The sequence below is a fragment of the Panthera tigris genome, chromosome A1, assembly GCF_018350195.1.
Source record: "Panthera tigris isolate Pti1 chromosome A1, P.tigris_Pti1_mat1.1, whole genome shotgun sequence".
Classification (NCBI taxonomy): Eukaryota; Metazoa; Chordata; class Mammalia; order Carnivora; family Felidae; genus Panthera; species Panthera tigris.
In genome coordinates, this window is record NC_056660.1 from 191,819,586 (window position 1) to 191,835,889 (window position 16,304).

The 16,304-nt window shown below is 48.0% G+C and overlaps 1 protein-coding gene across 3 annotated transcripts; it reads right to left on the reverse strand.

Moving 5' to 3' along the window:
* Positions 1-221: 221 nt before the first annotated feature.
* SAP30L (SAP30 like) lies at positions 222-15,445 on the reverse strand. Of its 3 annotated transcripts, none has more exons than XM_042993846.1 (5): positions 15,244-15,445; positions 10,535-10,657; positions 8,182-8,280; positions 6,251-6,403; positions 222-530 (listed from the first exon to the last, which is right to left on the reverse strand). In XM_042993846.1, exons 1-4 carry the CDS (start codon positions 15,439-15,441, stop codon positions 6,275-6,277), a joined length of 549 nt encoding a protein of 182 aa, XP_042849780.1. In that variant the 5' UTR covers positions 15,442-15,445; the 3' UTR covers positions 222-530; positions 6,251-6,274. The 3 variants fall into 3 exon arrangements, with proteins under 3 accessions (XP_042849780.1, XP_042849778.1, XP_042849774.1); XM_042993844.1 differs by lacking the exon at positions 222-530 and adding an exon at positions 538-4,141; XM_042993840.1 differs by lacking the exon at positions 222-530 and having other exon boundaries at positions 5,775-6,403.
* Between the last annotated feature and the right edge of the window lie 859 nt (positions 15,446-16,304).

A 16,304-nucleotide genomic window follows, 5' to 3' on the forward strand; every position in this document is an offset into this window, starting at 1 on the left:
GTGGGCACCTGTGTGGCTCAGTGGGTTAAGCGCCCGATCTTGATTTCTACTCAGGTCATGATCTCATGGTTCATGAGCTTGAGCCCCACGTGGGGCTCACACTGATGGCACAGACCCTGCTTGGGATTCTCTCTGCCCCTCCCCTGCATGCATGCACTCTCTCTCTCAAAAAACAAAAACAAAAAAACTAAACTTAAAAAATATATATTTATTGCATTTTATTCCCTTTCATTCTGAGGACAGAGGTGTGCTAAAGTGGCACTAATGGCAGATGTGAAAGTCTCAGGCTTGGCTGGGCAAGGGACTTCATCCCATGAGGGCTCGGGGACCTCCACCAGCACAACCCAGTCAGCTAACCCCGTCATGAGCACGTGACTTGCCTGGGGACTTTGTTAAAACACAGAGCTGATTCAGTAGACAGTTGGCAGGTGAGGGGGGCGGAGATTCTTCATGTCTAACAAGCATTCAGATGATGGACGAACTCTAAATAGCAAGCCTTTACTGTAGGTAAAGACACACCAGTCCATATCCTGTGAAAAATAAGTTTTGAGACATTTGAACATTGAGATCTTTATATGAAGATCCAGATTACCAGCTCCTCTTGTGAAATCTCAAGAACTGGGCCCACAGGGCTGGCATCCCCAAATGGCAACGAGAGGCCGGAGCGGAGTGGCAGCTGCCCTCAGGAGGGACGTGAGTTCCCCGGCTGCCCCTGCGGGCACGTCAACCTGCAGCCCTCCAGCCAGGCTACTCAAGGCCTTCACTTTATACGTGGATAACTGCAGACCCAGACTGAAGCTCCTTGCTCAGCGTGTCGGGCTCGCTGTGCAGCATTCAGGCTCCACACTCCAGCCTTTGGACCCCTCAATCTCTTTCCACATGAGTGGGAGAGCAGGAATAAACTTCTGTGACCTAAACTTACTCGACGTGCACTGGGATGGGAAGGGGGAATGTAGGAGCTAGTAGTTAAGAGTCTGGAGGAAAAACCGCTGGCAGCAATCGCTGTAACTACACAGCCAGGGGCCAAATACGGAAGTGAAAGCATCTGAATTCCATGTGGACGGTCAAGGAGAACAACAGAATGTGTCTCTTGTTATTCATTCAGATCGTTTATTAAGAGTGAAAGTCGGGCCGTCCCATCCGTGTGATATTGCAACATGAAAAGTCACGTACATACTAAGGAGACCCCACAGAATGGAGAGCCTTTCAACAGTACAGAGCCATAGATTACAAAATTAAAATACAAGTGATCCCCCAAATTTGGCAGGAAACAAGTACAGTATGAGGAGGCCTGGAATGGAAGGGCACTTGCTTTTTGATAAGGCAGTTACAAAATGGAGAACAAACCCACACCCTGAAAACATTCTGATGGGCATAATGGAGAGCAGACACGTAAAACAGGGGTCCTGTATGACCCTCCACCATTGGCGAAGATGCATTCATGGAGTGAGAGCAACCGGAGGGTTTGTGGTTTAAGACGTGAGCCAGGTGAAATAACTGATTGCAGACATTTCTACCTTAAGAAGAGGTCCCACCTTGCCCCAGACTAGACTCCATCTCAAAACATCAGATCAACTTGACCCAACCTTGAACTTGGGAACAGTCTGCAATAAAATGAAGGGACTAAAAAGGCACCCCCAAACACCGTGCTTTCCAGGCCATGACCTTGAGTTTACTTTTGTCCTTCAGTTCAACTGCCTAGCCCAGTAACAGGGGCCGGGAGGCTGGGAATCACAGGGCGTCAGAGCTGTGTCTGTCCAAGTCAGGGCCATCTGAGTGACACAACCCCAGAGGACCACATGAAAGGCAGAAGCCTGACCAACAGATCACAGAGCAAGCCCATTTTGTGAGAACTTAGATTCTAGGGCAACACTACGTCTCCCGCAAGGGCTTCTGAATCACAGTCTTAAATCATAAGCTAGAACTGTTCTCCCCTCACATTCATTGTGCAAACTCAGCTGACTGCTTTCCTAATCATTTCACACGACCTTGAGCAGCTCAGCATGTTGGTTCACAGCCCCGAAGAGATGGCCTTGGGAACCTCTCTGCTCAGTGGCCAGGTCTCAAGAATCTGAAGGCAGTTACATTAGACAGGATTTGAGTCCTGTGCAAGTCAGAGAGTGAGCAGAGCTCTGGACAGGTCAGGAGGACGAGATGTTAGTCCAGACAGTGCCATGTGACTCGGGCAAGTTGTTCTGAATTTTAGTCTCCTGTCTTTAAAATGAATGAGGGCGCACCAGCAACCTTAAAGGACTTTCCAGCTTGAAAGTATGGCACTTCTAGGACACAGAGACATGTGGTGTACCCCCCCTCCAAGGTATCCTAAGCTTCGTTTGCTCAATAAAAACGTGTGAAGAACTTGCAGAAATTTTAAGGTAGAAGCCCTCAGTAGCCGTGGAACCTTTACACTCCACAGGGAGCAGTGTTTTACAATCTTCTAGCTAAAACTCTTCCTGAGTGATGTGAGCATCTGTTTTTGTGTAGCAAGCATGGAACCAGGGTCTCACACCTTCTTAGGTTATTTTTTATCAGGCTGATAGCATCCCTTCCTCTCTTGACCCCTCCGTTAGCTTCAGCGGCAACAAGTGAGTATAACCAGGCTGATGGTGTTTCCGCAACATCCTTCAACAAGAAACTAAATGGACCAATGCTGAGGGGGAAGGACAGTCAGCACACCAAAGTGTCCATCTGCCAGCTGCTCCTTTCCAAAAGATGGCTGCTAGGCCATGGGACAGCGCCAGCGATTGGGTCCTTGGCCAAGATGAACAACTCGTTCCACATGGCCCCTACTGGGGACAGACTAAGATGGAAATTACAGAGAACACAGAAAAGCCAGAGGTTTACAAAGATAGAGCAGGCTTCCCCAGGAGGTAGTGAGTTCCCTGTCCTCACAGATGTTTAAACCCAGACTGCTCAAATCCTTGGTGGGACAGTTGTAGGCAGAATGTCAGCACCTGTGGGGAGACCGGACTGATGACTCAAAGACCCTTTCCTTACTTTTGGATCTCACCATTATAAGGACTGAGAGCCTTTAGGGGACTTCCATGAAGCAACTTTGCTGGGATCCACGGTCTGGACAGCCTACTTCAACAGACAAGGGCTCCCAAGTAAGTCCCCTGTCCTACTTTCTCCCTTGTCTACCAGCTGGTTGTCCTGCAGGATATTAACCAAGAAGTTCCCACAAAATAAGCAGCAGAAATGCCAAGGTTAGATGTGACATTCCAGCTGCAAACAATTATTAATATCTGTTCCCTGGAAGGCTAGCAGTGAATATTTAGCTATGACAGGAACATCTACCAACTTGGCGGCTCTAACACATAAGTGAAATTCCTTGTCATTTTACAATGCCAATCTTGAAGCCTTTGGTTTCAATCTTTCATGGGATTCAGCTACGATCTTTTTCACATGCTGTTGCCAACCTAAGAGTGTGTTTGCTGAAATAAGAAGTTTGTCCATTTGTTTTTTTAAAACCCTAAATCAGAGTGACATGAGTGGCAGGATGCTGACATTTCCACGTGACAACCTTCAGCGCATATGAAAGAACCACACCAGGCTGGACCGAGGCAGGCACCATACTCTTTAAGAAGACAACGTCCGCTCTGGATTTCACATTCCAGTTTTGCCCGGGAGCACCAAGAGGAGAGAAGGCAATGTTGCAACATTACAGGTGGAGAGAAGCGCAAGAGTCCTTGGCAGGTGCGTAAAAATGTAGGCAGCCAAGATGAACACTGCTTTCCCCAAACCCCACTCCTTCGGAGGGCCCCACCATTTCCCACAGGCAGAAGCCTCCTGCGCACAGATCAAGCCATGGGAAACTGCAGAAGAGGCTAAGGCAAGCGGCTTAGTGGTTTGATGAAAGAACAGATTTCTGCACACATGAGAAACGTCAGTTCAGATAGCTTTGTCTTTTCTCTCATCTGACACGTTTTCAAAGGGTGAAAAGATACCCACGACCTCCATTTTCCAAAAGCACCTCTTCCGAGGAGAGGTGGCACAGCGTCCGGCCGAAGGTGCGAGTCTCCCCGGGGTTCTGGCTGGAACCAGAGCGCGCTTACCGATACACGTGAACAGATGGATCCTAACACCACAGCTTCTTGTACAGAAACGTACTGCTGTCTCTCCCCACTGGGAAACGGACCTGCTGTTCAAGAAACAGTGACAGGATCTACACATCTGCAATTTTCACTTACACATCAGAAAGGTACACTTTCTTGACAAGAGATGAACCTTTCCAGACAGCGGGTTACCAGTGCCTTAACCTCTAGGCCTATCTGGCCCCCCAAACTGCAGCCTGATGAGAAAACACTCCCCTTGACAAGGTGGGGGGGGGCTTGGTGTTTGATGCCTCCAAAGCCTTTCTAACTCAGCCTCTTAGGAAAAAACCCATACAAGCCACATAACCTTTGAGCCTTCCTGATGTCCACACACCAACATCTTTCAGCTACACGCAGTACGACAATCTCTACATACTGAATCTGAATGACTAAAAACACTCAGAGTACCTTGACGTGCCATCCATAGCCGAGTATATTAAAATAAGATCCCCTCATAGTCTAGAGTATGCTCTATGTACATTCATTTATACATATTTAAAAAGGCTGTAATCTGCTAGACGTGCATTCTGAACACTGGTGAAAATTTGCTGCAATGGAACACACTGCATTTTAGTGACAGGGTGGCCTGTCCCTGGTCCACAGAGAGCATGGCCCTCTGCCTCACAGAGCGGAGACCTTCAGAAAGTGCACCACCCTGCTTAGTGGGGTTTTGTTCTGACTTCTCTGTGCTGATGCCCAGAGTAAGCCATCTGTGGGACATTAAAACTTTCTGCCAGGCCAGGCCATCCACAGCTCCTTTTACAATTTAAGGCTTAAGAAAGAACTCACAATTGAAACTGAGTAAGAAAATGATACTTTTGACCACAGTATGTGTCAAGACGGTCAGAAATTAGAATCCAAGTCCTTTTCTTCTCTTTTTCTCCCAGCCCCTATTCACATCCTTTGTCCCCTAATACACTGATTAGAAACTTTTTCAAAAGCATATTTTTGGGTATAAAGCTTTGCTTTCAAAGGAGACTTTGGCTCTGATATAAGAAGATAGAGGAATCTGAGGTTTTGAACATTAAAAAAACTCAGGTAATTATTCATACTTAAAAAAAAAAAATCATTTTAGCAATCTTTTTCCCCTAAAAGGGAGGCAAACTGCTCAGAAAAATGAACAATGGCACTGACCTTTGCGAATAGCTCAAACTCATGATTTGCTGGTGACCCCGAGCCCAGGGAGTCAAGGCCAGTCAGACTTTTTGTCCCAGAACTGGGCTTATGAGCAGAAATTACATGATCCTTGGCAGCTTTCTTGGTGGTTGTGAACTAAGGATTCGTACTTCTGAAAACATAGGCCCCAGATCACTAAATATCTCCATCTGTCAAAGCATTTATGGCCTAGAATGACTGAAGTCATAATTCGTAACTTCACCCCAAAAAGTAAAGCACAGATGGTGTGCAGAGGGCTGCGTCTCCTGTGAGGGTCTCTGCATCAGTGTTTCTGGAACCTCCATGAACAGAGCTTGGCACATGCGCTTGCCCTCAAATCCTCTTGTGATGAGAAACCTCCTGCTGGTGCATCAGAACTTCCTCCGTACTCTAGAAGTTAAGTGGTGAGCAACAGAAATGGCAGGGGTCTCATTACCTAGAGGTGTGAAGCAGATGTTACGAGGCCGGCACGGTCAGTGACAGTGCAACTAGCCAACAGATACTGCTCGAGTGCCTACTGTGTGCAAGGCGAGGCACCGGGCCAGTGAGGAGGACCGCTGTCGAACTGATGTGCTGCTAAACGACAAAGCTCGCAACAAAGCGGGGGCACGTCTGTCTGTCCCCGGCAGACCCGGGTCTACCGCTCCTCAAGCTGGCTGGGCCTCACTGCTATCCCAGTGCCACCTCTCACACAAGGCAGAGTGGTATTACAAGGTGAGTACCGAAATATTTTTTATCCCACACTTCCAGTAGAATTGGCTTAGTGCTTTGTTAAATGCTACAATACATAGTCTCTCAATCTCATTATGGTCTTGTTTTTTCAGTCCAGCAGTTGCCTTAAAAGAAAGTCTTTGTATAACATGCTGACTCATGAGAATATGATTCTCCTGACCGAAAAGATTTACAGTATTCATCATTCAAACTTCTTTATTTACAATAAAATTTAACAGTCTTTATGGGCCTAAACGTGGCAGATATCACCTGTGCATTAAGCATCATACTTTGTTCCTTGATGCGCTTCTTCCTCACTCAAGCTGCTTGCCGCCCTCCGATTTCTGGTCCAGTCTACTCTTGTTACTTTTAACCATGTAGATGAAGTAGGCGAGGGTCTCTTTTTCATTCACAGGTATGTTCCTGAAGTGTCGGCTGACAGTCTACATGAGGGAAAAAAACCAGAGTCCATTAAAGCATGCATAAATCAGGGCCACAAAATCTGAACTGTGCCAAAGAGGGAGCAGGACTTAGCTTCCAGAGCTAGGGAGGGGATTACGATCACTGCAGAACTTCCTACAGTGCTATACAGCTCAGAATGCCCTTCTTCTCCAGGGGTCTGCGGGATTTGGTTTCCAGGACTCCAAAAGCAGCCCTTTAACCCACAACACTCCCAAAGTGCAGTTCTATTTCAGTGGCAGCCAACTGTCCATCATGGCAAAAAGTCAAGGTCATCCCCATGGAGGAACAGGTTGGGACTGCTCTGCTTGGCCAGCTGCTACCATCTCCAGCTCTCAGGCCCTGGGACTGGGCAGAAAAGTGTCTTTTTAAAATTGTGTCAAATGAGAGGCGCCTGGGTGGCTGGGTTGGTTGATCTTGGCTCAGGTCGTGACCTCACGATTCTTGAGTTCAAGCCCTACATCGGGCTCCCTGCTGACAGTGTGGGGCCTGCTTGGGATTCTGTCTCTCCCTCTCTCTTTGCTCCTCCCCTGCTCATGCGAATGCACGCTCTCTCTCTCTCTCAAAATAAACAAACATTAAGAATAAAGTAAAATTGTGTCAAATGAATAGCCAGTTGTTCAGATGTAAGTGTTTGACCCAAGAATTCACCTAAATAGAACTGCCTCTTGAAAGACACATCACATTTGAAGAATAATCTGTCATTCACTATGCACTCCTGACATTTGGCTTTATTTTATAAGTCCTGAGAATGCAGGTCTCCTCTTGCCCCACCTCATCCCATCCCTTTCACCAGGGTGAATGCTGGAAATGGGTAACATTACCTTAAAGGGTTAAGTCTTGTGCACTATGTTTTATCTAGATGCTGAAGAAGTTTCAAGTAAAAATGATAGATCAGCAAGAAACCCCTAAAGAAAAGATCAAAAACCTATGGGGCTGTGAACTTTTAAGGAAATTTCTGATTGGATTGAGGGGGCTAGGACTGATGAAAAAAAAAAAGTCAGAGAACTAGCACTAAAGAGTGGTCATCTCTGGATGGTAGGATTATATTTTTCTTTTTTTCATTTTCCCAATTTTCTACAATGGGCAGAAAAGCACATTAAGAAAAGCGTGAGGAGAGGTCCTCACACAAATGCCAATCGGACAGAAGTATCAAGCCAGGCTGTCAATATTTTAAGACAATGGCCAACAGACCATTCTCCGCCCCCTCCTCCAAATTGTATTCAGAGCTCAGGATAGGAGAAAAATTTCTTGGGTTCCATTCATTAGAATAAATGCTTCCATTACCAACATCAGAGTAGAAGAAATCAAGGAAAAAAAAAAAAACTAAAGAAAAAAAATAGCTCCTAAAGAACATGAGCAAAGGTTTTGGGGTGATTAATCTGACACACCTGATGTGCAGAAAGGACCATATCTATAAAGAATCTTACAAAACAAGATTCAAACAAATGAACAAACAAAAGCACACTCAGGACTTAGGATCAGGAGTCTTGAGATTCCAGGCTCAGTTCTGCCATGAACTTGCTGTGTGATTTTAAATAAGTCATTTCCTCTCTCTGTGCCATGGTTTCTGTGATAGAAACTGGGCCTTTCCAGGTAAAGCTGTGGGATTTTGGATTGTACAAAAGAGGGACTAGGAAGTTGTTTCCAGAGCTGTGGAGGGCATTATGATCAACAGACACACATAGCGGTAGGGGGAACCAAGGTCACTGACAGAAGCACACTTCTGGCTTTCTTTTTACAGTGCAATTTGTCCACTTACTTCTGCTAACTGGGCCTTATTGAAGCCTGGTCTGGTCTGCAATTTGTAGTGTCGTTTATAACGCCGTAGAGTGTTCACCTGCAGCTGGAACAGGTCAACCTGGAGAGAAGAGGAGAAACACATTATCCATCACCTGATTAGGCATGACTCACCAGGAGTGCACTATGTGCCCAGCACTACTCTAGGAGGGGCAGGGGTGAAGAGAACTACAGAAACATCTTAGAAATGATCCACTGAGGACTAATAACTTGCTGGGAGGACAAAAAACAAGACAAAACAAAACAAAACCAAAAAACAGTGGAAACACAGTTCTGGCTGGGAAGGGGTGGTCTCAGGGGGCTCACGGAGGCAGTGAAGCTGAAGCAAAGGAGAGCAGGGTTTAGAAAGATGGTAAGGACGGGGCTAGTGTAGGGAATGAGAGAGAATACCAGGAGTACAGAGAGTCATGAGAGGAAGTCATGAGAGGAAGAGGGGTCATAGGCATTAGTGACAGGTTTAAAAGGTGGGACTGGAGGGCAGCAGGTCTCGAAAAGCAGGAGCTACCATAGGTAGTAGAGGGTGATGTTCCAGGAAGATGTGTCTAGTGGGGGCTTATAGGGAAGACTGGTGGGGGGTGCGGGGGGTGATGCTGTAGCAGGGATCAGAAATGAAATACTCGAATTGAGCTTTGGAGGCTGGTGATACTAGAGGGGGACACTAAGATGGGCAGCAAAGGTAAACCCAGACAGGCATCCTGGAGGACGACAGGCCACAGCTTGGCAGCAGACTGGACGGGGAGCATGAGGAAGGACAGTGGGAATTACTGCTGTTCTCAAAGAGTTCCTCCCTAGGCTGAGCCTTCAGGTATCAGAACCCCAACAACTCTTCAGGGAAAACTGAAAAGCTACTGTAGCTAATGTACAAATCAGCAGGTTAGGTTGGGGTCTCTGCAGACGGCTGGATGACAGAGGGAAAGGACCCCCCCTTTTTTTTCTAACACAGGAAGAGAGGAAAGCTTCACAGTCATGAGATATTGAAGGCCCAGAAAGCTGGGCTGCTTTTACCTGCCTCTAAAAGAGATGTTCTTGCTTCGGGCAGGTGGAGAGCACTTAAAAACAAAATGAATGATCAATATGAGGGACCAAAGTCCTTCATTCTTTTCAAAACATTCCTCAAACCTTTTTTTTTTTTTTTTTTTTGTAAAAAGCATTGAAATTGAATACATCCATTTCTTTATAAAATAATAATACTAACGCTAAAGGCGACAGAAAAATACTATAAACCAATGCTAAAAAAAGGGACACCGAGAGGGGCAGGGGAAAGGACCATATTTCCAAAGGGTTTCTCCACATCTGCAGACAAAGGCCCGCCTACTCTTTCTATTCCTACGCAGTCATTTCCACTCTGAGTGCTAACAGGCAGTTGCCTTATGAAATATTCATGTGTCAAATATTCAACGTACATTACCAACGGTTCTTCTTCTGCTGAGTCTTAAGTGAAAACAACTTAGATAGAAAGAAAAGCCAATACTGCTTCCTGCAGGCTTGCACAGGAGGCACTGGCACCTTGAAGGTTTGAGAAGTCTCAGTCTCATCGTCTAGTGCAATGGTTCTCCACAAGGGATGCTTTTGCCCACCCCCAGCCCCCCCCACTCCGCCCCACCAGAGGACACCTGCTAATGTCTGAAGACATTTTTTGATTGTCACTACTGTGGCGACTGGCATCTAATGGATAAAATCTGGGGATGCGGCTAAACATCCAATGATGTCAGGGATAGCCCTGACAGCAAAGGCTTATCTGGCCCCCAATGTCAGCAGTGCCAAGGGTGAGAAACCTTATAGCTGACTTTGGAATGGCTCCTTGGGAACAAGCCTGGACCAGGGATCAGAGCGACGGAAATCAGAGCTGGTATGCATTGACAATGTCCACCTTCATTTTGCAGACCAGAAAACAGAGGGCAAGTGACTTCCCTCAATCCATATAGGCTCAGTCTCCACCTCTGAAGGCAAAAAAAAGTTTAAAAAAACTTGCCATTGTGGTTGTAGTTAAGAATTTATCAGGGGTTTCTTGAAGAAAGGCAGTATGGCCTACAGGAAAGGACACTGGACCGGAGCCCCCTAACTCTATGTGTGACCTTGGGTCTCTGTGCCTGTCTGTAAAATGATGGGGCAGTGAGACTAGTTGATTTCTAAGTTTTCAGCTCTCAGATTTGATATTACCATGATTCTCTCTCGATTCACTTTTCAAACAAACCACAGCAAAACAAAGGGGACTAAAATTATTTCTGAAAACAACCAGTGGACCAGGCCAGAGATAACGATCACATTAGAATCCATTCTCCCAGCTTTCTCAAGCTGATCCTTTTGACCTTTACCTCAGGAATGTCAGTGTCGTGCTCAGGAGAATCTCCGCCATCGTCACTTGTCTTCCTCTTCCTTTTATTTCGTACACTCTGGATGAAATTTTTGTGGAAGTCGCAGATATACAGGTGCCTTACCTGATGGGAAGCAAATTAAAGTGAGAGTTGCCGATTCCATGGAAACTGCAACAGGTATCTACCAAATTATGGGGTTCTCGCCACTGCAAAGCACTGAAGAGACAGAAGGAAGAATAAGACGTAGGCCCTAATTGCTAGAGGTTTTATGTTGGGTTGCAGAAGAAAAAACCCACAAAGAGACACGAACATTACTATCACACTGGGCGGCAGATCATAAACTAAGTCCTCACTGAAGGCTAGAGACGATAAATGGTACGGATTCAGCCACGGAAGACATGCCTGTGGCTGGGACAGTCAGTGCAGAGGTCCCTGACTACAAGGGAGAATTTAGAGGTAGATAGGAAGCATTCCAGATGGGAAGAAGAGCCAAGACTTAGAGTCTCAAACACGGCTGACAAGAAGGCGTGAGGGAGACAGCCCAGGGTAGACAGTGTCAGTGAGGTGGAGATAACGGCCCACATGGGAGCACAATGAGAGTTCGGGGGTGGGGGCTACGAGAACAGCTTAGACTTTCCTTAAGACAGAGTCCCCCAAGGTTTTGGAAGCAGGGAGTGATGTGACATTTTCAGACCTGTAGGAGTTATGAATTTACAATGCGCTGGAAGGCACTGTCTCAGGAAGGAGGAGAGGAGGAAGGATGGGGCTGTGGCGACGGCAGACAGGACTTCCTATTTTCACACGGACAACAGCTACTACTGTAGGATGATGTCTCTCTGAAAAACTTGATTTCTGTGTATCAGAATTATACTTCTTGCATCAGCACACCTCTGGTCCACAAAGAGAAGTGGAAAGGTGCAGAGATTCTCATTCTCCCAGAAGCCACATGGAAGAAGGTGGATGCTACCGCTGATTTTCGAATGCAGGCTGGAGGCATAATAGTAAGTGAAGGCAGCAACAGCAGCTAAGTAGTAACGTGTTTTTACTGAAGAATGTAAGTGCCAGGGTTGGCTGGAGGAGACACTCAAAAACCTAACAAACTAAATGCCTGTGTAAATGAATTGGGGTTGTTGACACTGAGGCAGATGTCACACAAATGTTCTTGAGGGACTTCTGAATTTGAGTTTATTCCTTCTTTTTTTTTTTTTTTTCTTTCTTTTAAGTAGGCTCGGTGCCAGCATGGGGCTTGAACTCACAACCCTGAGATAGAGAGTTGCATGTTCTACCAACTGAGCCAGCCAGGAACCTCTGTTCCTTAAATTCTTTTATTTTTTATTTTTTAAATGTTTACTTTATTATTTTTTTAAATTTATTTGTTCTTATTTTATTTTTGAGGGAGGGGCGGAGGGACACAGAGAGAGAATCCTAAGCAGGCTCTGCACTGTCTGCACAGAACCCGATTTGGGGCTCGAACTCACGAACTGTGAGATCATGACCTGAGCCGAAATCAAAAGTCAGATGGCTTAACTGACTGAGCAACCCAGGCACTCCTAATTCTTTCCTTCTTTCTTTCTTTTTTTTTAATTTTTAAGCTTACTTACTTATTTTGAGAGAGCAAAAGTGAGCATGAGCAGGGGAGGGGCAGAGAGAGAGGGAGAGAGAAAATCCCCAGCAGGCCTGACGCAGGGCTGGAACTCATGAACCATGAGATCATGACCTGAGCCGAAATCAAAAGTCGGACGCTCAACAGACTGAGCCACCCAGTCACCCTATTCCTTAAATTCTTAAAGATAAAAGTAAGCTGACAGGAAACCAACATCAATTAATTCAGGTCTTTTCACAGAGAAAATAATGAAAATCGCTTTGCAGTCAGATGAACAATCACTTTCATGTGGTTGGGTTGGGGAGTCATGAGTACTTTTCAGTTTAGATTGTGACCATATCTTGCAGACAGCAGGTGTTCAGTAAGTGCAGTCGCACCAACAGAGGCGTCCCTCGCATCTAAAAACAGCTTAGGCCAGCAAAAGCCACCAGTTACAAATGGTTACAAATTGGAGTAGCTTTGCCAGAGTCAACTCTGTCAAAGGACTTTCAGTTACAGCATGTCGCTGTCCCAAAGAATCCCTCCCGGTTGATGTATGGACCACGGGCAAGGTTTTATCAGGGAAGAAAGCACACTCACACCCTACTGTCCATCCCTGATAGGAAGCTGGCCCTCATGTTAGCTAGTTCCATGTGTAAACTCTGAGATTAAGCAGCTTCTCAAATTCACAGAGTGCCACACTTGGTAGAACAGGCCGCAGAGGTGATTTCCCGAGCTGTGGCTGGGAGATTTCAGGTCAGGACACTAGAATAATGGAATCCTGGATGGAAGAGAACTTAGCAATCACCCGTGTAACCCCGCTGGCCCTGATCAGAGAGAAACAGAAGCCACACAGATGGAGTTATGATCTGGCCAAGGTCACTCAGACCTTCTGATCCTTCACACAGGTCCTTTCCTACCCCAACATTTTCTTTATACTGTTCTCAACTTCACTTTTCTCCAGAATAAAGGAGAAATATGTCAATTGGAGGAATGTTTGAAAACATGTTATATGTTAATAACTCATAGAACACTGCCAATGTCTACATCAAATGAATTTAAACTGCCTGAGTTGGACTTTTGGTGCTATTATTTTAAAAGGTTCTCTGCTAGACCCTTTTACAAGATAAATAGTCCTTATTTCTCCTTAACCATTTTGAAGTACATACTGGTTTTCAAAAATTTCAGAGCTCAGTGGCCTTTGGGGGCTACGGGTTGAGGAAGGAGGGTGCTAGCAAAGGCTCTAGTGTTTTTCTTTTCCGTTTCCCTTTCTGCAACAGCTAAAATTTCTTGTAACACAGCAGTTACTTAGAATTGAATTCCTGCCCAAGCCTGTGAGAATGAAACAGAATCCCCTTCAGAAATAATGATTGCACACCACCACCTTGAAACAAGTTGTGAGTGATTCCATCTTGAAACACTACTCCTCCAGAAGCATTACTTTGGGGGAACTCTGGTGCCAGGCTCAGGATGCCTCTTTTGTAGACACTGTGTGTGAAAACACCAACGTAGCTCAACACAGGTTTTCCAGTGGGGTCACCGGGTAAATGGAGCCCCCCGGTGGCAGCATCACAATTGTTCAGATGTCATGGCATCCAAGGGTTTAAAAGAACAGGAAATTTCTTTTTTTTAAGGATTGGAAAATATTATTATTATAAGCTGCTCAAGTAAAGTCGCCCAACCACCTATACAAAAGGTAGGCAGTGTTTCCAAGAGGATGAATTCACTGCTGTTTTAGGATTAGGCATTTCACTTCAGCATGTGTCCTAATCTGGATCTCTAGCCAATTGTTTGCCCTCAGATGAATTTCTTTCATTCATCCATCCATCCATCCATTCATTCATAGAGATTTGTAATAAGAAAAGCCATTAACTCACTCCCAGCCATTTTTTAAAATAGCATCTTTCCATTCAAGAGTTGCAAATATGTATTGTAATTGTTAACTTAAAAAAAACTTGGGGGTGGGAGGGAAGAGCCTGGAGAAAAGGGCAGGGAAGATATTTTATTTATTAAGACTTAATCAAGGCTTATGCATGGTGCTTGGAAGTAAATCAGATAATGGGTTTTTAAATTAACCAGCCTCTCAGTCACTGTGACACTTTGGCACTGTCCTTTCCTATCTCTGGGCCTCAGTTTCAGCTGCAAAACCCGAAGTAAAAAAGTGGCTGCCCTTTCAGTTTAACAAGCAATCTATGATTTTCCCCAACAGTGGAATTTTGGTCCTAAAAAAGAACGGATGTTAACCACCTGAACTTAGCTTGTCTACCAGAATATTAAAACCCCCCTTAACTCATTTCCAATTCCTAATCACAAGGCAGCCACTTAAGGCTTGCAGCAACAGATGTCAAACTAAAAAGTTCTTAATTGGTTGACAATAGGCACATCTTTAGAATTGTTAACTAGAAGTGGTGAAATCACACAGGAAAAGTTTCCCTATAATTAGGCACAAAACACAGGGTGATTCTAATCAAATTTAAAGCCCCCTTCCCTAAGAAGTTACTCCTAAGAAAACTGATTTTCTTCCTCCTGGTCACTTGGACTGCAGGAACCGCCTCTCAAGACCTGGTCTTGGCCTTATTTCTGCCACATCCTTGAAAAATCCCATTTCCCCACAGCTGCATGCAAAGCAGCGAGCTCGATGACCCTCTGCAGAAGCCGAGGCCGCGGCAGGGGGGAAGTAACTGCCACCTTTCCATCTCTGAAGGAATAACATGGTTCCGAGAAGAGAAGTTAAAGAAGAGCTGGGCCCCTTCATCGCCCCCTCCCCAACACTTGCTCCTTCGTGGGCCAACAATATTAACCCATGTCTCCCTGCTCTAAATCAACACAACAAGCCCTAAACTGTTGTCAAATCTCCCCAGGAAGGAGAGGTCCTCGGAGCCCCCTTCCCCCCCCCCGCCGCCCCCAGTCTCCCGGATTTGGGCAGAATCCCAGTCGGAGCCTGTCTGCGCTGAAGCGGCCTTTGAAATCCCGAGTGCAACTCCCCACCCAGTTTGCAGATAAAGGGCGGCGAGGCCCAGGGCGGGGAGGGCCCCGGGGTCCGGCCCTCAGCCGGGGACAGCGGCCGGAGGACGGCGGCGCGCGGGGACCCAGCCGGGGACAGGGGCAGGGGCAGGGGCGGACTCACGCTCTTGTCGATGTCCAGCTTGAGTTTCTTCTGCGAGATGCTCTTCTGGACCCTCTTGCTGAAGGAGGCGTTGCCCGCGGGCCGGACGCAGCGCTCGCCGTCCTCGATGAGGCAGCAGCTCTGGCCGTAGCCCGGGGCGGCGGCGGGGGCGGCGGGGGGCCCTTCGCGGCTGTCCTCCTCCGTGCTAAAGCCGTTCATCTCCCCGCCCCGGGCCGGCCCCTCTGCGGGAGGATCCCCAGTAGGCCACTCCGCGGCCGCGCGCCCCGCGGGGCAGGTCGCCGAGGCCCCCGCACCCGAGGGTCCCGGAGTCCGTCTCCAGACCAGGCGCTGCCCTGCCCCGCGCCCAGGAGGCCCGGCTCTGCTCCGCTGCGCTCCGGCACCTTCGGCCCCTGGCCCCGCGCCTCCGGAAAGCCCCTTCCTCCCCGCTCGAGGCCCCGGGGTCGGTTCCCGCGGCTCGCAGGGCCCCGCCGGGGGTCACCCGGAGGCGCCTTCTGCCGGGGGCCCAGAACCGTTACCCTTCGGCGGGGGCGTCCGGGAGGGCGTCCCAGGAAGCAGCCGCTCCCTGGGGACTCCGGGCCCGGCTTGCCAGGGGGTTTCGAGGGCCCCCGCCGGCTCCCGCCTTCTTTCGGCTGCGGGGCAAACTCGCCGCCGGGCAGCTCCGCCGGGGTGGCACGGCCTCCCCGCGCGGGACCCGGCCTCGAACCCGCGGCGCCCGGGCCCCGGGGCGCGTCCGGCTCGCTCCACCCCTGCAGCAGCTCGGCTGCGCCCCGAGTCCCGCGGCAGCCCCTGGGCCACCCGGCCGCCGCCCGCCCAACACACCGCACCACAACAGTTCGCTCCCCCGCCCTCCGCGGGACAGCGGAAGTCCCGCCTCCGCGCGGCCATTGGCCTCGTTCGCTCTGTGGGCGGGGCCCCTGCCGCCGCTGGCGCACCCCATTGGGCGCCTCCGCCGCCAGTCTCCGGCGCCAGGCTACTTCCTGGACTCTGCTGGGATGGGTTCAAAGTAGAGAAAGTGGAAGAGGGAAGAGTTACCCGGGTGCGGGAGGGGAACCGGGCCGCAG